The 23900-nt window shown below is 48.5% G+C and overlaps 1 protein-coding gene across 3 annotated transcripts in view; it reads left to right on the top strand.

Annotated features, from left to right (window-relative positions):
- The window catches only part of FKBP15 (FKBP prolyl isomerase family member 15), a 78947-nt gene that overhangs the window by 34424 nt on the left and 20623 nt on the right, over positions 1-23900 (top strand). For 2 of the 3 annotated variants that reach the window (XM_076052994.1, XM_076052992.1), the window contains exons 17-23: positions 1-9; positions 3902-3996; positions 6877-6979; positions 7962-7976; positions 11417-11588; positions 12139-12569; positions 14213-14344. The exon at positions 1-9 is cut by the window's left edge and continues 105 nt beyond it. In XM_076052994.1, coding sequence (XP_075909109.1) covers positions 1-9; positions 3902-3996; positions 6877-6979; positions 7962-7976; positions 11417-11588; positions 12139-12569; positions 14213-14344 — 957 coding nt within the window. The remainder of the gene's footprint in view (positions 10-3901; positions 3997-6876; positions 6980-7961; positions 7977-11416; positions 11589-12138; positions 12570-14212; positions 14345-23900) is intronic. The other variant, XM_076052995.1, reaches the window with a different exon arrangement.

Genomic DNA, 23900 nt, shown 5'->3' on the forward strand with positions numbered 1-23900 from the left:
ATCCTGCAGGTGTGTGAGCAGCTTCATGCTTATTTCAATCGTTGCGCGTGTAATTACGTACGCTGAACTTCTTTCGCACCGTACATAGCCAACTGTGCTGGTCCGAGGTGCAGTGTTGAGTCTATGGGCAGTGTTGAGTCTGTGGGCAGTGTTGAGTCTATGGGTAGTGTTGAGTCTATGGACAGTGTTGAGTCTATGGGTAGTGTTGAGTCTATGGACAGTGTTGAGTCTATGGGCAGTGTTGAGTCTATGGGCAGTGTTGGGTCTATGGGCAGTGTTGAGTCTATGGGTAGTGTTGAGTCTATGGGCAGTGTTGAGTCTATGGGCAGTGTTGAGTCTATGGGTAGTGTTGAGTCTATGGGTAGTGTTGAGTCTATGGGCAGTGTTGAGTCTATGGGCAGTGTTGAGTCTATGGGCAGTGTTGAGTCTATGGGCAGTGTTGAGTCTATGAGCAGTGTTGGGTCTATGGGCAGTGTTGAGTCTGGGTAGTGTTGAGTCTATGGGTAGTGTTGAGTCTATGGACAGTGTTGAGTCTATGGGCAGTGTTGAGTCTATGGGTAGTGTCGAGTCTATGGGTAGTGTTGAGTCTATGGGTAGTGTTGAGTCTATGGGTAGTGTTGAGTCTATGGACAGTGTTGAGTCTATGGGTAGTGTTGAGTCTATGGACAGTGTTGAGTCTATGGGCAGTGTTGGGTCTATGGGCAGTGTTGAGTCTATGGGTAGTGTTGAGTCTATGGGTAGTGTTGAGTCTATGGGCAGTGTTGAGTCTATGGGTAGTGTTGAGTCTATGGGCAGTGTTGAGTCTATGGGCAGTGTTGGGTCTATGGGTAGTGTTGAGTCTATGGACAGTGTTGAGTCTATGGGTAGTGTTGAGTCTATGGGTAGTGTTGAGTCTATGGGTAGTGTTGAGTCTATGGACAGTGTTGAGTCTATGGGCAGTGTTGGGTCTATGGGCAGTGTTGAGTCTATGGGTAGTGTTGAGTCTATGGGCAGTGTTGAGTCTATGGGCAGTGTTGAGTCTATGGACAGTGTTGAGTCTATGGGTAGTGTTGAGTCTATGGGCAGTGTTGAGTCTATGGGCAGTGTTGGGTCTATGGGTCGTGTTGAGTCTATGGACAGTGTTGAGTCTATGGGTAGTGTTGAGTCTATGGGCAGTGTTGAGTCTATGGGCAGTGTTGAGTCTATGGGCAGTGTTGAGTCTATGGGTAGTGTTGAGTCTCATTGGAGACGCTGCTGCTGAGACTGGAGTGTGCCACTAAGAGATGGGGCCTTACCATCAGCCCCACCATAACTAAGCACTTGCCTGGGTATTTTGTACCATCGGACACTCCACCCCCACAACTCCCAATCGGTGATGGGGCAATTGTGGAGAGAGTGGTGAGTTTCCCATACCTGGGCAATGTGCTTATGACCGGCTTCAGTTTAACAGCAGAGGTCTCACTCCGAATCAGTCGAGCGGCAATATCTTTTCATCGGTTGCGTAACGCTGTGTGGAAGCTGCCTGGTCTGTCGCTCCACACGAAGCTTCAGGTCTTCTCGGCCACGGTCATTCCCTCCCTTCTCTACGCTTGCGAAACGTGGACCCCCCTAATGGAACATCTTCGCCGGTTAGAAACATTTAGGTTAGCCTGCCTACGATCCATCGTGGGTTTAACCAGGCTGGATTGTGTGAGGAGCTCACAAATCCTTGAAAGATCTGGACAAGGTCCCATCGGTGAGCTCCTCCGGCAGGCAAGGCTGCGTTGGCTGGGTCATGTAGCCCGCATGCCCAGCCACTTCATGCCTAAACAGCTTTTGTTCGGCCGGATCGAGGGGGCTAAATGGGCGCGGCACGGGCTAGAGAAGAGATGGAGTGATGTGGTAAAGGAGGACGTGGAACTGAGTGAACTTGCCGATGACTGGTACCAGCGGTGTCAAGATCGGCCTCTGTGGAGGAGGCTCGTGAAGGACGCTACTGGGCGGTTGGAGGCAGTCACCCTCCAACAACAACGGAGGGCGGAGGAGCGATGCTCACAACAACGAGTGGAGCGCCGGGTGGCTAAAGCACAGCAAGTTGGCACAGTAGGGTGCACAGGTGGTGCATCAGCCAGTCATCTCAGTCATCTCAGTCATCTTAGTCAGCCGACCCGTGGCACCTGGGTCTGCCCCGTGACCTCCTGCCAGCGGGCGTTCGACACTTTACGTGGCCTCAAGGTGCACATGGCCTGGCACAAGCGTCCTGGTGACGTCACCGCCACTTAGTGGCGAATGGCGGTTGTTGTTGTTGAGTCTATGGGTAGTGTTGAGTCTATGGGAAGTGTTGAGTCTATGGGAAGTGTTGAGTTTTTGAGTAGTGTTGAGTGTATAAGTAGTGTTGAGTATATGCGTAGTGTTGAGTCTATGGGCAGTGAGTCTCAAGACTAATTTTCAGGAGGGTCCTGCCAAGTCTTTCCGTCTCTGTATATGCGGATAACGTCTTTCCACCTAGAATTCGCTCTCCAACTAAACTACTAAACTACGTTTAGTTTTAAATCTTTAACTACGTTTATTGTGCCAGGTTAAGGCCCACCGTGCTATATACTTATTTTTTTGACAGAAGCGACCTGGTCACAAATGATTGCTCAGTGGGCCTTACCTGGTAAAATAAAAATAGCTTAGTCTAGTTTTAAGTGATCGAGCGATTGTTGTTGCATTGATGGTCTCCTCCCGGTGCCTTCGAGGAGGAGGAGGAATGTGAAAAACTATTAACTGAAACTACTAAACAATGTTTTATTTTACCACGTTGGGCCCACTCAGTTATGTAGATCTTGTTCACAAGCGACTGGACTATCACAAATGATAGCTTCAATATAGTGGGCTCATCATCATCATCATCACGTGGAAATTTAGAGCAGCAGCAGCCACATATTCTAAACGCATGATGACGTTCATTCTAAATGTGGAGGGGAAAAACCGGAGGACCCGGAGAAAAATCCACGCAACCACGGGGAAAGAATGAGAGAGACACCGCAAACTCCAAATATACAGCAGCAGCAGGCATCAGGATCGAACCCACGACCTCCTACACACCAGGCGAGGTAGTTAACATGTCATAGCCACCGTGATGATGATGAAAGAGACACACAAACTCCAGATATACAGCAGCAGCAGGCGTCAGGGTCAGGATCGAACCCACGACCTCCTGCACACCAGGCGAGGTAGTTAACATCTCCTAGCCATCGTGATGATGATGAGAGAGAGAGACACGCAAACTCCAAATATACAGCAGCAGCAGGCGTCAGGGTCAGGATCGAACCCATGACCTCCTGCACACCAGGCGAGGTAGTTAACATCTCCTAGCCATCGTGATGATGATGAGAGAGAGAGACACGCAAACTCCAAATATACAGCAGCAGCAGGCGTCAGGGTCAGGATCGAACCCACGACCTCCTGTACACCAGGCGAGGTAGTTAACATCTCCTTGCCATCGTGATGATGATGAGAGAGAGAGAGACACGCAAACTCCAAATATACAGCAGCAGCAGCAGGCGTCAGGGTCGGGATCACCACCGGGGGATACAAATGCGGTCCGGCGTGGTGGTGCTGACCGGCCGCCCCGTTCGTGTGCCATGCCGGCATTCATCGGTGCTACTTGCTACGAACAGCACTTGCCCCCAACAGTCTGTTACAGGCTATACGTAGGCGTATCATCTTTGTAGTCCTTTGCGAGATCGTTAAGCCACGCCGTAGTCTGCGGTGAGGCACGGTGGACGTCGGCGATATTTTCGGCAAAACCGGCGGCGCGGGCTGTGGGTGGGTGATGGCCCGGTCAGCCTGGGGCCTGTCCATAGGTTGACTCTGCCCCGAATAAATAGTTAAAGGAATGGGTTGTGAATTGTTGTCGTTGTTGTCGACGTCGTCGTTATGACCGTGGGGTTTGCAGGAGAACGAGCGCTTGAAGCAGGAGGTGCACGAGAGGAGCAGCAAGATCGAGCAGCAGAACGAGAAGATCGGCGACCTGCTGCAGAGAAACCAGAGGTCCTCGATTCACGCCGCGCTCGTGACCACGCTTGTTACCACACACGTGACCACAGACACGTGACCACAGACACGTGACCACGCTTGTTACCACACACGTGACCACAGACACGTGACCACAGACACGTGACCACGCTTGTTACCACACACGTGACCACAGACACGTGACCACACACGTGACCACAGACACGTGACCACGCTTGTTACCACACACGTGACCACACACGTGACCACAGACACGTGACCACGCTTGTTACCACACACGTGACCACAGACACGTGACCACACAAGTGACCACGCTTGTTACCACACACGTGACCACAGACACGTGACCACAGACACGTGACCACGCTTGTTACCACACACGTGACCACACACGTGACCACAGACACGTGACCACGCTTGTTACCACACACGTGACCACAGACACGTGACCACAGACACGTGACCACGCTTGTTACCACACACGTGACCACAGACACGTGACCACAGACACGTGACCACACACACGTGACCACGCTTGTTACCACACACGTGACCACAGACACGTGACCACACACACGTGACCACGCTTGTTACCACACACGTGACCACAGACACGTGACCACAGACACGTGACCACACACGTGACCACGCTTGTTACCACACACGTGACCACAGACACGTGACCACAGACACGTGACCACACACGTGACCACGCTTGTTACCACACACGTGACCACAGACACGTGACCACAGACACGTGACCACGCTTGTTACCACACACGTGACCACAGACACGTGACGACAGACACGTGACCACAGACACGTGACCACGCTTGTTACCACACACGTGATCACAGACACGTGACCGCACACGTGACCACGCTTGTTACCACACACGTGACCACACACACGTGACCACAGACACGTGACCACGCTTGTTACCACACACGTGACCACAGACACGTGACCACACACGTGACCACGCTTGTTACCACACACGTGACCACAGACACGTGACCACAGACACGTGACCACGCTTGTTACCACACACGTGACCACAGACACGTGACCACACACGTGACCACGCTTGTTACCACACATGTGACCACAGACACGTGACCACACACGTGACCACGCTTGTTACCACACACGTGACCACAGACACGTGACCACACACATGACCACGCTTGTTACCACACACGTGACCACAGACACGTGACAACACACGTGACCACGCTTGTTACCACACACGTGACCACAGACACGTGACCACGCTTGTTACCACACACGTGACCATAGACACGTGACCACAGACACGTGACAACGCTTGTTACCACACACGTGACCATAGACACGTGACCACAGACACGTGACCACGCTTGTTACCACACACGTGACCACAGACACGTGACCACACACGTGACCACAGACACGTGACCACAGACACGTGACCACACACGTGACCACGCTTGTTACCACACACGTGACCACAGACACGTGACCACAGACACGTGACCACGCTTGTTACCACACACGTGACCACAGACACGTGACGACAGACACGTGACCACAGACACGTGACCACGCTTGTTACCACACACGTGATCACAGACACGTGACCGCACACGTGACCACGCTTGTTACCACACACGTGACCACACACACGTGACCACAGACACGTGACCACGCTTGTTACCACACACGTGACCACAGACACGTGACCACACACGTGACCACGCTTGTTACCACACACGTGACCACAGACACGTGACCACAGACACGTGACCACGCTTGTTACCACACACGTGACCACAGACACGTGACCACACACGTGACCACGCTTGTTACCACACATGTGACCACAGACACGTGACCACACACGTGACCACGCTTGTTACCACACACGTGACCACAGACACGTGACCACACACATGACCACGCTTGTTACCACACACGTGACCACAGACACGTGACAACACACGTGACCACGCTTGTTACCACACACATGACCACAGACACGTGACCACGCTTGTTACCACACACGTGACCATAGACACGTGACCACAGACACGTGACAACGCTTGTTACCACACACGTGACCATAGACACGTGACCACAGACACGTGACCACGCTTGTTACCACACACGTGACCACAGACACGTGACCACAGACACGTGACCACAGACACGTGACCACACACGTGACCACGCTTGTTACCACACACGTGACCACAGACACGTGACCACAGACACGTGACCACACACGTGACCACGCTTGTTACCACACACGTGACCACAGACACGTGACCACACACGTGACCACGCTTGTTACCACACACGTGACCACAGACACGTGACCACACTCGTGACCACGCTTGTTACCACACACGTGACCACAGACACGTGACCACAGACACGTGACCACACACGTGACCACACACGTGACCGCACACGTGACCGCACACGTGACCACACACGTGACCACACACGTGACCACGCTTGTTACCACACACGTGACCACAGACACGTGACCACAGACACGTGACCACAGACACGTGACCACAGACACGTGACCACAGACGTGACCACACACGTGACCGCACACTTGACCATAGACACGTGACCACACAAGTGACCACGCTTGTTACCACACACGTGACCACAGACACGTGACCACAGACACGTGACCACAGACACGTGACCACAGACACGTGACCACAGACACGTGACCACACACGTGACCGCACACGTGACCGCACACTTGACCATAGACACGTGACCACACAAGTGACCATGCTTGTTACCACACACGTGACCACAGACACGTGACCACACACGTGACCATTTGTGCTGCTACTCGCCAACGGCACTTGCCCCAACAGTCTTTGTTTGCAGGTACGTGGAGCAGAGTAATATGTTGCTAGAGCAGAGGAATGACTCGTTCAAGAACACGACGGAGCAGAACCAGGGGCGAGTGCTCACCCTGGAACAAGACAAGGTATCACTCCTCACCCTGAGCGTATCACTCCTCACCCTGAGCGTATCACTCCTCACCCTGAGCGTATCACTCCTCACCCTGAGCGTATCACTCCTCACCCTGAGCGTATCACTCCTCACCCTGAGCGTATCACTCCTCACCCTGAGCGTATCACTCCTCAACCTGAGCGTATCACTCCTCACCCTGAGCGTATCACTCCTCACCCTGAGCGTATCACTCCTCACCCTGAGCGTATCACTCCTCACCCTGAGCGTATCACTCCTCACCCTGAGCGTATCACTCCTCACCCTGAGCGTATCACTCCTCACCCTGAGCGTATCACTCCTCACCCTGAGCGTATCACTCCTCACCCTGAGCGTATCACTCCTCACCCTGAGTGTATCACTCCTCACCCTGAGCGTATCACTCCTCACCCTGAGTGTATCACTCCTCACCCTGAGCGTATCACTCCTCACCCTTAGCGTAACACTCCTCACCCTGAGTGTAACACTCCTCACCCTGAGTGTAACACTCCTCACCCTGAGTGTAACACTCCTCACCCTGAGCGTTTCACTCCTCACCCTGAGCGTATCACTCCTCACCCTGAGTGTAACACTCCTCACCCTGAGTGTAACACTCCTCACCCTGAGCGTATCACTCCTCAACCATATCACTCCTCACATCATAACCATATCGCTCACCACCATAATCGTATCACTCCTTACCACCATAACCGTATCACTCCTCACCACCATAACCGTATCACTCCTCACCACCATAACCGTATCACTCCTCACCACCATAACCGTATCACTCCTCACCACCATAACCGTATCACTCCTCACCACCATAACCGTATCACCGAAGCCCCCCTCCCCACCCCACTCCCCCACCTCCTCCTCTGCCACGTTGTGCCACGTGGGCATCGTCTCCGATGACGCTGACTCTCTCTCTCCCCCTGTCTCTCTCTCTCTCGGCTCACGCGCTTGTGCCCGTGCCCCAGGTGTCCCACGCACAGGTGAGTCCGAACCCGTCACGGGGCGCCCGTCCTCCCAGCTCGCGAGCGAGCGAGGCAGGATTCCCTTGATCAAACCATCTTGGCGTTTTATCTGGAATCAGGTTTTATCGGCTCCCCCTCCCCCTCCGAAACGCCCCCCCCCCCTACACTGCTGAGCCACGGACAGGGAGGAGAGGCCCCGCCAACCCCCCCCCCGACACGTCACAAATGTGTGAAGGCTTGAACGGCGTCACGCGCTGTTCGGTCGAGACGAGGCGCTGGAGAAGTCAGCTGCCCCTGGTGTGGGACCAGTTGGTTTCAAAGGCAATGCCGTGTGTCAGCGGGGCACGGTTTCTCTTGATGTGTTTGCGTGCTCTCACCGCAAGTTGCTGCGTGCGGGTAATGCAGGCTTCACTCCGGCGTTTCAGCATCTTGACACCGGTTTTATCGCCAGGAAGGGTCGAACCCATTCGCTTTGCATGTGGGATTCGCGAGCGTGACGTTGATTCTAAATGTGGGGGGTGGGGGGGAAACCGGAGGACCCGGAGAAAAATCCACTCGACCACGGAGAGAGAGAGACAGAGACACGCAAACTCCGAATATACAGCAGCAGCAGCAGCAGGCGTCAGAGTCGGGATCGAACCCACGACCTCCTGTACACCAGGCGAGGTAGTTAACATCTCCTAGCCACCGTGATGATGATGAGAGAGAGACACGCAAACTCCGAATATACAGCAGCAACAGGCGTCAGGGTCGGGATCGAACCCACGGCCTCCTGTATACCAGGCGAGGTAGTTAACATCTCCTAGCCACCATGGGATCGAGCCCACGACCTCCTGTACACCAGGCGAGGTCGTTAACATCTCCTAGCCACCGTGGGATCGAGCCCACGACCTCCTGTACACCAGGCGAGGTCGTTAACATCTCCTAGCCACCGTGGGATCGAGCCCACGACCTCCTGTACACCAGGCGAGGTAGTTAACATCTCAGCGCTGCATGCGGCTCTTTTAAGGACTGCTTCGTGACGCATAATAAACAACCATTGCTCTTCATGTTATTTACACACACACACACATCTACACTAGTACGTATTTACATTTGCACTAATACAGAAGCCGTGGTGGCGAGATGTTATATTTCACTTGCCTGGTATGAGGTCGTGCATTCAGTCCAGACCCTGACGCCTGCTGCTGTATATTTGGAGTCTGCGTGTCTCTCTCTCTCATCATCATCACGGTGGCTAGGAGATGTTAACTACCTCGCCTGATGTACATGAGGTCGTGGGTTCGATCCCGACCCTGACTCCTGCTGCTGCTGTATATTTGGAGTTTGCGTGTCTCTCTCTCTCTCTCCTCCGTGGTCGCGTGGATTTTTCTCCGGGTCCCTCCGGTTGCTGTAAATCTCCACGCGACGTTGACGACGATGATGATGACGATGATGATAACGACGATGATGATAATGATAATGACGATGATGATGATAACGATGATGACGATGACGATGATGATGACGATGACGACGATGACGATGATGACGACGACGACAACGATGACGATGATGATGATGACGACGATGATGACGACGATGATGACGATGATGATGACGACGATGATGACGACGATGATGACGACGACGACGATGACGACGATGATGACGATGATGACGATCAGCCACTTGGTTGAGCTGTCACTTGTGATGGCCAGGTGGTCGCTTCTGAAAAAGAGCGACGTAGCAGCTGAGTGGGGCCTTACCTGGTAAAATAATAAATATATTATAGATAATAAATATACTATAGATAATAAATATACTATAGATAAAAAATGTACTATAGATAATAAATATACTATAGATAATAAATATACTATAGATAATAAATATACCATAGATAATAAATATACCATAGATAATAAATATACCATAGATAATAAATATACTATAGATAAAAAATGTACTATAGATAATAAATATATCATAGATAATAAATATATACATAATAAATATGCTATAGATAATAAATATACTATAGATAATAAATAACTATAGATAATAAATATACTATAGATAATAAATATACTATAGATAATAAATATACTATATATAATAAATATATTATAGATAGTAAATGTACTATAGATAATAAATGTACTATAGATAATAAATGTACTATAGATAATAAATGTAGTATAGATAATAAATATACTATAGATCATAAATATACTATAGATAATAAATATACTATAGATAATAAATATACTATAGATAATAAATATACTATAGATAATAAATATATTATAGATAATAAATATGCTATAGATAATAAATATGCTATAGATAATAAATATGCTATAGATAATAAATATATTATAGATAATAAATATGCTATAGATAATAAATATACTATAGATAATAAATATACTATAGATAATAAATATACTATAGATAATAAATATAGATAAATATATTATAGATAATAAATATACTATATATAATAAATATAATATAGATAATAAATATATTATAGATAGTAAATATACTATATATAATAAATATACTATAGATAATAAATATGCTATAGATAATAAATATGCTATAGATAATAAATATGCTATAGATAATAAATATACTATAGATAATAAATATATTATAGATAATAAATATACTATATATAATAAATATACTATAGATAATAAATATAGATAATAAATATATTGTAGATAATAAATATACTATATATAATAAATATGCTATAGATAATAAATATAGATAATAAATATATTGTAGATAATAAATATACTATATATAATAAATATACTATAGATAATAAATATATTATAGATAGATGTCTTTTGGTTTCCGACCCAGACGTTTCGATGCGTGCGACAAAACCCGGTAATAACCGGTTGTTGCCGGTTTTAACAACCGGTCATTACCGGTTTTAACAACCGGCTTTACCGGTTTTAACAACCGGTCATTACCGGTTTTAACAACCGGTCATTACCGGTTTTAACAACCGGTCATTACCGGTTTTCTTCCCCCGTACGGTTACCGGCGATACAAAATCAAGGGGTCGACGGGAACGCCGCCCTTCCGGAGTCGATTTGTGTTTCATTCTTCCCGGAGGCTCAACGCTGACGCCTCCTCCTTTTCCTTCCCTCCCTCCCTCCTCCTCATCCCTCCTCCTCATCCCTCCCTCCCCCTTCTCCTCCTTCCCTCCCTCCTCCTCCTCCCCCTACTCCTCCTCCCCCTTCTCCTTCCCTCCCTCCTCCTTCTCCTTCCCTCCCTCCCTCTCCCTCCTCTCCCTTCTCTTCCTTCCCTCCCTCCCCCTTCTCCCTCCTCCCTCCCTCCCTCCTCCCTCCTCCCTCCTCCCTCCCTCCCTCCCTCCTCCCTCCTCCTCCCCCTTCTCCTCCCTCCCCCTCCTCCCTCCCTCCTCCCCCTCCTCTCTCCCTCCCTCCGCGTCCCAGGCCCGGCTCACAGAGGGGCTGGCCCAGGTGACTGCCCAGCTGACGGGTGCCCAGGCCCAGCTGGCGGCCAGCCGCACACAGGGCCAGGAGGTGGGGGGCCGCCTGCAGCAGGCCCAGGCTGAGGCGGCGGCAAGGAGGGCGGAGGCGGTGGAGCTGGGGGAGCAGCTGAGCGGTGAGGCGGGGGGGGGGGGCGACGGTGGAGTTGATGACGACGATGACGACGATGACGACGGAGGAGTTGGTGACGACGATGACGACGATGATGACGATGACGACGGTGATGACGACGGTGGCGACGGTGGAGTTGGTGACGACGATGACGACGATGACGACGACGACGTTGATGACGACGATGACGACGGTGGAGTTGGTGACGATGATGACGACGATGATGACGGTGATGATGATGACGACGGTGACGACGATGGCGACGGTGGAGTTGGTGACTCATGATTATGATGATGACAGCGATAATGATGACAACGACGATGATGATGATGGAGTTGATGACGACGATGGTGACAGCAACGATGACGATGACGACGATCACGGTGATGACAATGGCTATGACGAATCGCGATGCTGATGTTGATCCTGCTGAGTGTAGGAATTGTTGTTTTTGATGATGATGATCCTGGTGGTGGTGGTGGTGGTGAGGACGCTGTTAATTACGTTCGTGATGCCGATTTGGTGACGCTGCTGCTGCTGCTGCTGCCGCCCAGCCGTGCGGGAGGAGCTGCAGCACTCCCAGGAGGAGCTGCACCACTCCCAGGAGGAGCTGCACCACTCCCAGGAGGAGCTGCACCACTCCCAGGAGGAGCTGCACCGCTCCCAGGAGGAGCTGCGGCACTCCCAGGAGGAGCTGCAGCGCTCCCAGGAGGAGCTGCACCGCTCCCAGGAGGAGCTGCAGCGCTCCCAGGAGGAGCTGCGGCACTCCCAGGAGGAGCTGCAGCGCTCCCAGGAGGAGCTGCGGCACTCCCAGGAGGAGCTGCAGCGCTCCCAGGAGGAGCTGCAGCGCTCCCAGGAGGAGCTGCAGCGCTCCCAGGAGGCTTTGCGGTCCGAGCGAGCTCAGCTCCACGAGACGCAGCTCCGCACGCAGACGCTGGAGCAGGAGATGGGAGACCTCCGTGCAGACAAGGCGGCCGTGGAAAAGGTGACCTCCACCCCCCCCTCCCTCCCCCTCCCCCGTGTGTCTCCCCGTGTCTCCCCGTGTGTCCCCATGTTTGTCCCACCGTGTCTCCCCGCGTGTCTCCCCGCGTGTCTCCCCGCGTGTCTCCCCGCGTGTCTCCCCGCGTGTCTCCCCGTGTGTCCCCATGTTTGTCCCACCGTGTCTCCCCGCGTGTCTCCCCGCGTGTCTCCCCGCGTGTCTCCCCGCGTGTCTCCCCGCGTGTCTCCCCGCGTGTCTCCCCGCGTGTCTCCCCGTGTCTCCCCATGTTTGTCCCACCGTGTATCCCCGTGTCTCCCCGCGTGTCTCCCCGTGTGTCTCCCCGCGTGTCTCCCCGTGTCTCCCCATGTTTGTCCCACTGTGTATCCCCGTGTCTCCCCGCGTGTCTCCCCGCGTGTCTCCCCGTGTGTCTCCCCGCGTGTATCCCCGTGTCTCCCCGCGTGTCTCCCCGTGTGTCTCCCCTTGTGTCTCCTCGCGTGACTCCCCGTGTGTCTCCCCTTGTGTCTCCCCCCGTGTCTCCCCGTGTGTCTCCCCGCGTGTCTCCCCGCGTGTCTCCCCGCGTGTCTCCCCGTGTGTCTCCCCGTGTGTCTCCCCGCGTGTCTCCCCGTGTGTCTCCCCGTGTGTCTCCCTGCGTGTCTCCCCGTGTGTCTCCCCGTGTGTCTCCCCTTGTGTCTCCCCCCGTGTCTCCCCGTGTGTCTACCCGCGTGTCTACCCGCGTGTCTCCCCGCGTGTCTCCCCGTGTGTCTCCCCGCGTGTCTCCCCGTGTGTCTCCCCATGTTTGTCCCACCGTGTCTCCCCGCGTGTCTCCCCGCGTGTCTCCCCGTGTGTCTCCCCGTGTCTCCCCCCGTGTCTCTCCCCCCGAGTGCGAAGGTCGCGGGGGGGTCGCGGGGGGGTCTTTGGGGGGTCGCGGGGGGGTCGCGGGGGGGTCGTGGGGGGGTCGCGGGGGGGTCGCGGGGGGGTCGCGGGGGTGAAGGTATAGCGGGAGGATCGGTGGGTATCTGAACCGGTCCCGGGCCTCACGTTGCTCGACTCGAACGAGTGGCCGGTGCGGTGTGCAGTGAACATCGCCAGCACTGGGGAGACAAAGGCGGCCGGGTGTGGCGCTGGACACCCCCCCCCCCTCGTGTGCCACGGCTCGGGCAGCCTTCACGGGCTCTGTTGCTACTGCTGCTACTGCTGCCTGCTGCTGCTGCTGCTGCCTGCTGCTGATCGCTACTGCTGCTACTGCTGCCTGCTGCTACTGCTGCTGCTGCAGGCTGCTGCTGCTGCAGGCTGCTGCTGCTACTGCTGCTACTGCTGCTACTGCTGCTGCTGGCTGCTGCTGCTGCTGCTCGCTGCTGCTGCTGCTGCTGCTGCTGCTACTGCTGCTACTGCTGCTGCTACTGCTGCTCGCTGCTGCTGCTCGCTGCTGCTGCGGCTGCTGCTGCTACTGCTGCTGCTGGCTGCTGCTGCTGCTGCTCGCTGCTGCTGCGGCTGCTGCTGCTACTGCTGCTACTGCTGCCTGCTGCTGCTGCTCGCTGCTGCTGCTGCTCGCTGCTGCTGCTAACAGCGCTTGCCCCCCGACCCTTCTGTTGAGGCTACGTGGGGGGGTAGCGGGGAAAACCTTTGCCTCTGCCTTGGTTTTGTCTCAGCCGTCGGCGCTGCGTGCTGAGTTGGAGGAGCAGCAGCAGGCGGCCTCCCTGCAGAAGCTCCGGACGGAGAGAGACGCCCTGCGGAGAGAGAGGGCCGAGCTCCTGGGAAAGGTCGCTCGCCTGCAGACCGAGGTGAGGCCGCTTGCCACTCGTGCTGATTACGGAATTAGAATATTGACGTTGTACCGCGGGAGGAGGAATCCGATGAGCTGTCAAGCGCTTTATTTATTTATTTTCTCACAGATGTCCAGTAGGGGGGGCATAGGGTCAGAAGGTCCCAACGACAAACACAATAGAACAACAACAAACACAATAACAAACACACACCAACAACAAACACACACCAACAACAAACACAATACAACAAACACAACAACAACATAACACAACAACACACAATACAACAAACACAATACAACAACAAACACAACACAATAAACAATACAACACAACACAACAACAAACACAACAACACACAATACAACAAACACAATACAACAACAAACACAATACAACAACAAACACAACACAACAACAAAGACAATACAACAACAAACACAACACAACAACAAAGACAATACAACAACAAACACAACACAACAACAACAAAGACAATACAACAACAAACACAACACAACAACAACAACAAACACAATACAACAACAAACACAACACAACAACAAACACACCAACAAACACAATACAACAAAGACAATACAACAACAATCACAACACAACAACACACACAACACAACAACACACACACCAACAAACACACACCAACAAACACAACACAACAACAACAAACACAATACAACACCAACAAACACAACACAACAACAAACACAATACAACAACAACAAACACAACACACCAACAAACACAACAACAAACACAATACAACACACCAACAAACACAACACACCAACAAACACAACACACCAACAAACACAACAACAACAACAAACACAACACACCAACAAACACGACACACCAACAAACACGACACAACAACAAACACAACACAACAACAAACACAACACACCAACAAACACAACACACCAACAAACACAACACACCAACAAACACAACACACCAACAAACACAACAACAACAAACACAACACAACAACAAACACAACACACCAACAAACACAACACACCAACAAACACAACACACCAACAAACACAACACACCAACAAACACAACACACCAACAAACACAACACACCAACAAACACAACACACCAACAAACACAACAACAACAACAAACACAACACAACAGCAACAACAAACACAACACAACAACAAACACGATAGGAGTTTAAAGTACAATGAACGTAAACAAATCATCCAAAAAACAAATAACTACAGTAAAGCCTTGGATTGCGAGTAACTTGCTCTGCGAGTGTTTTGCAAGATGAGCAGAAATGTGTAACTAAATATTAATTTGATAAACGAGTGAGGGTCTTGCAGTACGAGCAGTGTACGGACAGACCAGGGGTGGACACATTTTTGGACTCGCGAGCCACAATGGGTTATAAAATTTGCCAGAGGGGGCCGGGCCAGGAACAGATGGACTGCGTGTTTGTGCGAACTAACGTAAATGACGTGCGTGAGAGCCATAAGACAGAACGTGAGTGTATTATTCCTGTATATAGATTTGATGTACATCCGTCACACGTTCGTTGACGGACTGGTTGCATTTGATTTGGAATATCCCAACTGTGTAGAAACCCCCCTGTGGTTAGACGCTCCGTTGGTTGAACCCATGACGTCACTTCCGGTTTTTACAGTATAAACGGGGGGCTACGAGAATAGCCGACGGGGAGCGAGTGGATACAGTACGTGATACAGCACGTGCTACAGCACGTGATACAGCACGTGACACAGCACGTGACACAGCATGTGACACAGCACGTGACACAGCACGTGACACAGCACGTGACACAGCACGTGACACAGCACGTGACACAGCACGTGACACAGCACGTGATACAGCACGTGACACAGCACGTGACACAGCACGTGATACAGCACGTGACACAGCACGTGACACAGCACGTGACACAGCACGTGACACAGCACGTGACACAGCACGTGACACAGCACGTGACACAGCACATGACACAGCACGTGATACAGGGTGACACAGTACGTGAGACAGGGTGACACAGTACGTGATACAGGGTGACACAGTACGTGATACAGGGTGACACAGCACGTGAGACAGGGTGACACAGTACGTGGGTGACACAGTACGTGAGACGGGGTGACACAGTATGTGACACAGGGTGACACAGTACGTGACACAGGGTGACACAGCACGTGACACAGCACGTGACACAGTACTTGCGACGGGGTGACACAGTATGTGATACAGGGTGACACAGTACGTGATACAGGGTGACACAGTACGTGCGACAGGGTGACACAGTACGTGAGACAGGGTGACACAGTACGTGATACAGGGTGACAGTACGTGCGACGGGGTGACACAGCACGTGTGACGGGGTGACACAGTACGTGTGACAGGGTGACACAGCACGTGCGACAGGGTGACACAGTACGTGAGACAGGGTGACACAGTACGTGATACAGGGTGACACAGCACGTGCGACGGGGTGACACAGCACGTGCGACGGGGTGACACAGTACGTGTGACGGGGTGACACAGTACGTGCGACGGGGTGACACAGTATGTGCGACAGGGTGACACAGTACGTGCGACGGGGTGACACAGTACGTGCGACGGGGTGACACAGTACGTGCGACAGGGTGACACAGTACGTGCGACGGGGTGACACAGCACGTGAGACGGGGTGACACAGTACGTGCGACAGGGTGACACAGTACGTGCGACGGGGTGACACAGTACGTGCGACGGGGTGACACAGCACGTGAGACAGGGTGACACAGTAGGTGCGACGGGGTGACACAGTACGTGACACAGGGTGACACAGCACGTGAGACAGGGTGACACAGTACGTGTTACAGCGTGACACAGTACGTGTGACAGGGTGACACAGCACGTGTGACGGGGTGACACAGTACGTGCGACAGGGTGACACAGTACGTGACACAGGGTGACACAGCACGTGACACAGGGTGACACAGCACGTGAGACAGGGTGACACAGCACGTGAGACAGGGTGACACAGTACGTGAGACGGGGTGACACAGTACGTGAGACGGGGTGACACAGTACGTGAGACGGGGTGACACAGCACGTGACACGGGGTGACACAGCACGTGAGACGGGGTGACACAGTACGTGAGACAGGGTGACACAGTACGTGATACAGGGTGACACAGTACGTGACACAGGGTGACAGTACGTGGGTGACACAGTACGTGCGACGGGGTGACACAGTATGTGATACAGGGTGACACAGTACGTGAGACAGGGTGACACAGCATGTGTGACGGGGTGACACAGCACGTGAGACAGGGTGACACAGTACGTGAGACAGGGTGACACAGTACGTGCGACGGGGTGACACAGTACATGCGACGGGGTGACACAGTACGTGAGACGGGGTGACACAGTATGTGCGACAGGGTGACGCAGTACGTGACACAGGGTGACACAGTACGTGACACAGGGTGACACAGTACGTGAGACAGGGTGACACAGTACGTGACACAGGGTGACACAGCACGTGACACAGGGTGACACAGTACGTGCGACGGGGTGACACAGTACGTGACACAGGGTGACACAGCACGTGACACAGGGTGACACAGTACGTGCGACGGGGTGACACAGTACGTGACACAGGGTGACACAGCACGTGACACGGGGTGACACAGTACGTGCGACGGGGTGACACAGTACGTGCGACGGGGTGACACAGTACGTGCGACGGGGTGACACAGTACGTGACACAGGGTGACACAGCACGTGATACAGGGTGACACAGCACGTGAGACAGGGTGACACAGCACGTGAGACAGGGTGACACAGTACGTGTGACAGGGTGACACAGTACGTGTGACGGGGTGACACAGCACGTGACACAGGGTGACACAGCACGTGACACAGGGTGACACAGCACGTGACACAGGGTGACACAGCACGTGAGACAGGGTGACACAGTACGTGAACAGGCGAAGATATAACCTGAGAAAATGCTCGTTTTTGTGCAACTCAGAAATAAAGGAGCAGTTTGATTTAAAGACACCTCAAACACGCGTCAGAACGTTTTGCTCCCACAAGTTCAGGCGTAGCTTATTTTTTGGTACAAGAAAGCTGCGCCTGCAACATGTACAAATCATTACATGAAAGGATTCGGCCTTTAACAGGTAGCAAAGCGTTTGTTTTGCAAGGCATTTTCACAAATTGCACGAACATGGACGGTACAAAAACATGTCGTAACGTGACTGATCAAACATCATGAAAACGTCTTGAGGCCTGCGCACAAACATATCCACCACACTCCCGGTCAAAGTGCGCCATCTAATGGCGAAATGCGGGCACTACAGGAGAAAGGTAAAATTTAATTTAATGTAATAATAATATTTGGACTATAGGAATAGGTTTTACCCTTTTAACTGGCACAAAAACTGGCACCTTTATTCAAGGCATCATGTTTGCAATGACCACAACACAAGCAGTCAAAATGCAAACAAAAAAGACAACTCTGATAATAATATGCACTGTCCTTGAATTTGATTGGTCCACACCCGAGACAGCTTTTCTTAGAGCCTAGTCTCCATTGGTGTTGGACCAGAAGACGCCAAAAGGCGTACAACTCAAAAACAGCGCACTATCAGAGTATTGAGGGCTCGGGGTGAGCATTAACATTATGAGACCTCCTTTGCCAGAAACAAGATATAGGAATAGGTTTTACCCTTTTAACTGGCACAAAAACTGACACCTTTATTCAAGGCATCATGTTTGCAATGACCACAACACAAGCAGTCAAAATGCAAACAAAAAAGACAACTCTGATAATAATATGCACTGTCCTTGAATTTGATTGGTCCACACCCGAGACAGCTTTTCTTAGAGCCTAGTCTCCATTGGTGTTGGACCAGAAGACGCCAAAAGGCGTACAACTCAAAAACAGCGCACTATCAGAGTATTGAGGGCTCGGGGTGAGCATTAACATTATGAGACCTCCTTTGCCAGAAACAAGATATAGGAATAGGTTTTACCCTTTTAACTGGCACAAAAACATGATGCCTTGAATAAAGGTGTCAGTTTTTGTGCCAGTTAAAAGGGTAAAACCTATTCCTATATCTTGTTTCTGGCAAAGGAGGTCTCATAAATATTTGGACTAGTTCGGCAGGCCGGATTAAATAGCCCAACGGGCCGTACACGGCCCGGGAGCCGTACTTTGCCCGTGCCTGGTCTCGACGCTTTGTACTGCCGAGCGTCACGTGATCACGACCGATATACGGAGTCGCTTTGGATTACAAACTCGTTTCCGGAACGAACTATGCTCGCGATCTGAGGTTGTTAAAGCAGCAAACGTTCACCTTGGTATTTGTTAACCTTGTTAACCTTGGTATTTGTGAACCTTGTTAACCTTGGTATTTGTTAACCTTGTTAACCTTGGTATTTGTTAACCTTGTTAACCTTGGTATTTGTTAACCTTGTTAACCTTGGTATTTGTGAACCTTGTTAACCTTGGTATTTGTTAACCTTGTTAACCTTGGTATTTGTTAACCTTGTTAACCTTGGTATTTGTTAACCTTGTTAACCTTGGTATTTGTGAACCTTGTTAACCTTGGTATTTGTTAACCTTGTTAACCTTGGTATTTGTTAACCTTGTTAACCTTGGTATTTGTGAACCTTGTTAACCTTGGTATTTGTGAACCTTGTTAACCTTGGTATTTGTTAACCTTGTTAACCTTGGTATTTGTTAACCTTGTTAACCTTGGTTTTTGTTAACCTTGTTAACCTTGGTATTTGTGAACCTTGTTAACCTTGGTATTTGTGAACCTTGTTAACCTTGGTATTTGTTAACCTTGTTAACCTTGGTTTTTGTTAACCTTGTTAACCTTGGTATTTGTTAACCTTGTTAACCTTGGTATTTGTTAACCTTGTTAACCTTGGTATTTGTTAACCTTGTTAACCTTGGTATTTGTTAACCTTGTTAACCTTGGTATTTGTTAACCTTGTTAACCTTGGTATTTGTGAACCTTGTTAACCTTGGTATTTGTGAACCTTGTTAACCTTGGTATTTGTTAACCTTGTTAACCTTGGTATTTGTTAACCTTGTTAACCTTGGTTTTTGTTAACCTTGTTAACCTTGGTTTTTGTTAACCTTGTTAACCTTGGTATTTGTTAACCTTGTTAACCTTGGTATTTGTTAACCTTGTTAACCTTGGTATTTGTTAACCTTGTTAACCTTGGTATTTGTTAACCTTGTTAACCTTGGTATTTGTTAACCTTGTTAACCTTGGTATTTGTTAACCTTGTTAACCTTGGTATTTGTTAACCTTGTTAACCTTGGTATTTGTTAACCTTGTTAACCTTGGTATTTGTTAACCTTGTTAACCTTGGTTTTTGTTAACCTTGTTAACCTTGGTATTTGTTAACCTTGTTAACCTTGGTATTTGTTAACCTTGTTAACCTTGGTATTTGTTAACCTTGTTAACCTTGGTATTTGTTAACCTTGTTAACCTTGGTATTTGTTAACCTTGTTAACCTTGGTATTTGTTAACCTTGTTAACCTTGGTATTTGTTAACCTTGTTAACCTTGGTATTTGTTAACCTTGGTATTTGTTAACCTTGGTATTTGTTAACCTTGTTAACCTTGGTATTTGTTAACCTTGTTAACCTTGGTATTTGTTAACCTTGTTAACCTTGGTATTTGTTAACCTTGTTAACCTTGGTATTTGTTAACCTTGTTAACCTTGGTATTTGTTAACCTTGTTAACCTTGGTATTTGTTAACCTTGTTAACCTTGGTATTTGTGAACCTTGTTAACCTTGGTATTTGTGAACCTTGTTAACCTTGGTATTTGTTAACCTTGTTAACCTTGGTATTTGTTAACCTTGTTAACCTTGGTTTTTGTTAACCTTGTTAACCTTGGTATTTGTGAACCTTGTTAACCTTGGTATTTGTGAACCTTGTTAACCTTGGTATTTGTTAACCTTGTTAACCTTGGTTTTTGTTAACCTTGTTAACCTTGGTATTTGTTAACCTTGTTAACCTTGGTATTTGTTAACCTTGTTAACCTTGGTATTTGTTAACCTTGTTAACCTTGGTATTTGTTAACCTTGTTAACCTTGGTATTTGTTAACCTTGTTAACCTTGGTATTTGTGAACCTTGTTAACCTTGGTATTTGTGAACCTTGTTAACCTTGGTATTTGTTAACCTTGTTAACCTTGGTATTTGTTAACCTTGTTAACCTTGGTTTTTGTTAACCTTGTTAACCTTGGTTTTTGTTAACCTTGTTAACCTTGGTATTTGTTAACCTTGTTAACCTTGGTATTTGTTAACCTTGTTAACCTTGGTATTTGTTAACCTTGTTAACCTTGGTATTTGTTAACCTTGTTAACCTTGGTATTTGTTAACCTTGTTAACCTTGGTATTTGTTAACCTTGTTAACCTTGGTATTTGTTAACCTTGTTAACCTTGGTATTTGTTAACCTTGTTAACCTTGGTTTTTGTTAACCTTGTTAACCTTGGTATTTGTTAACCTTGTTAACCTTGGTATTTGTTAACCTTGTTAACCTTGGTATTTGTTAACCTTGTTAACCTTGGTATTTGTTAACCTTGTTAACCTTGGTATTTGTTAACCTTGTTAACCTTGGTATTTGTTAACCTTGTTAACCTTGGTATTTGTTAACCTTGTTAACCTTGGTATTTGTTAACCTTGGTATTTGTTAACCTTGGTATTTGTTAACCTTGTTAACCTTGGTATTTGTTAACCTTGTTAACCTTGGTATTTGTTAACCTTGTTAACCTTGGTATTTGTTAACCTTGTTAACCTTGGTATTTGTTAACCTTGTTAACCTTGGTATTTGTTAACCTTGTTAACCTTGGTTTTTGTTAACCTTGTTAACCTTGGTATTTGTGAACCTTGTTAACCTTGGTATTTGTGAACCTTGTTAACCTTGGTATTTGTTAACCTTGTTAACCTTGGTTTTTGTTAACCTTGTTAACCTTGGTATTTGTTAACCTTGTTAACCTTGGTATTTGTTAACCTTGTTAACCTTGGTATTTGTTAACCTTGTTAACCTTGGTATTTGTTAACCTTGTTAACCTTGGTATTTGTTAACCTTGTTAACCTTGGTATTTGTGAACCTTGTTAACCTTGGTATTTGTGAACCTTGTTAACCTTGGTATTTGTTAACCTTGTTAACCTTGGTATTTGTTAACCTTGTTAACCTTGGTTTTTGTTAACCTTGTTAACCTTGGTTTTTGTTAACCTTGTTAACCTTGGTATTTGTTAACCTTGTTAACCTTGGTATTTGTTAACCTTGTTAACCTTGGTATTTGTTAACCTTGTTAACCTTGGTATTTGTTAACCTTGTTAACCTTGGTATTTGTTAACCTTGTTAACCTTGGTATTTGTTAACCTTGTTAACCTTGGTATTTGTTAACCTTGTTAACCTTGGTTTTTGTTAACCTTGTTAACCTTGGTATTTGTTAACCTTGTTAACCTTGGTATTTGTTAACCTTGTTAACCTTGGTATTTGTTAACCTTGTTAACCTTGGTATTTGTTAACCTTGTTAACCTTGGTATTTGTTAACCTTGTTAACCTTGGTATTTGTTAACCTTGTTAACCTTGGTATTTGTTAACCTTGTTAACCTTGGTATTTGTTAACCTTGGTATTTGTTAACCTTGGTATTTGTTAACCTTGTTAACCTTGGTATTTGTTAACCTTGTTAACCTTGGTATTTGTTAACCTTGTTAACCTTGGTATTTGTTAACCTTGTTAACCTTGGTATTTGTTAACCTTGTTAACCTTGGTATTTGTTAACCTTGTTAACCTTGGTATTTGTTAACCTTGTTAACCTTGGTATTTGTTAACCTTGTTAACCTTGGTATTTGTTAACCTTGTTAACCTTGGTATTTGTTAACCTTGTTAACCTTGGTATTTGTTAACCTTGTTAACCTTGGTATTTGTTAACCTTGGTATTTGTTAACCTTGGTATTTGTTAACCTTGTTAACCTTGGTATTTGTGAACCTTGTTAACCTTGGTATTTGTTAACCTTGTTAACCTTGGTATTTGTTAACCTTGTTAACCTTGGTATTTGTTAACCTTGTTAACCTTGGTTTTTGTTAACCTTGTTAACCTTGGTTTTTGTTAACCTTGTTAACCTTGGTATTTGTTAACCTTGTTAACCTTGGTATTTGTTAACCTTGTTAACCTTGGTATTTGTTAACCTTGTTAACCTTGGTATTTGTTAACCTTGTTAACCTTGGTATTTGTTAACCTTGTTAACCTTGGTATTTGTTAACCTTGTTAACCTTGGTATTTGTTAACCTTGTTAACCTTGGTATTTGTTAACCTTGTTAACCTTGGTTTTTGTTAACCTTGTTAACCTTGGTATTTGTTAACCTTGTTAACCTTGGTATTTGTTAACCTTGTTAACCTTGGTATTTGTTAACCTTGTTAACCTTGGTATTTGTTAACCTTGTTAACCTTGGTATTTGTTAACCTTGTTAACCTTGGTATTTGTTAACCTTGTTAACCTTGGTATTTGTTAACCTTGTTAACC

The sequence above is a fragment of the Petromyzon marinus genome, chromosome 59 (genome assembly GCF_048934315.1).
Source record: "Petromyzon marinus isolate PM22_M1 ecotype Great Lakes invasive population chromosome 59, UKy_Petmar_22M1.pri1.0, whole genome shotgun sequence".
Classification (NCBI taxonomy): domain Eukaryota; kingdom Metazoa; phylum Chordata; class Hyperoartia; order Petromyzontiformes; family Petromyzontidae; genus Petromyzon; species Petromyzon marinus.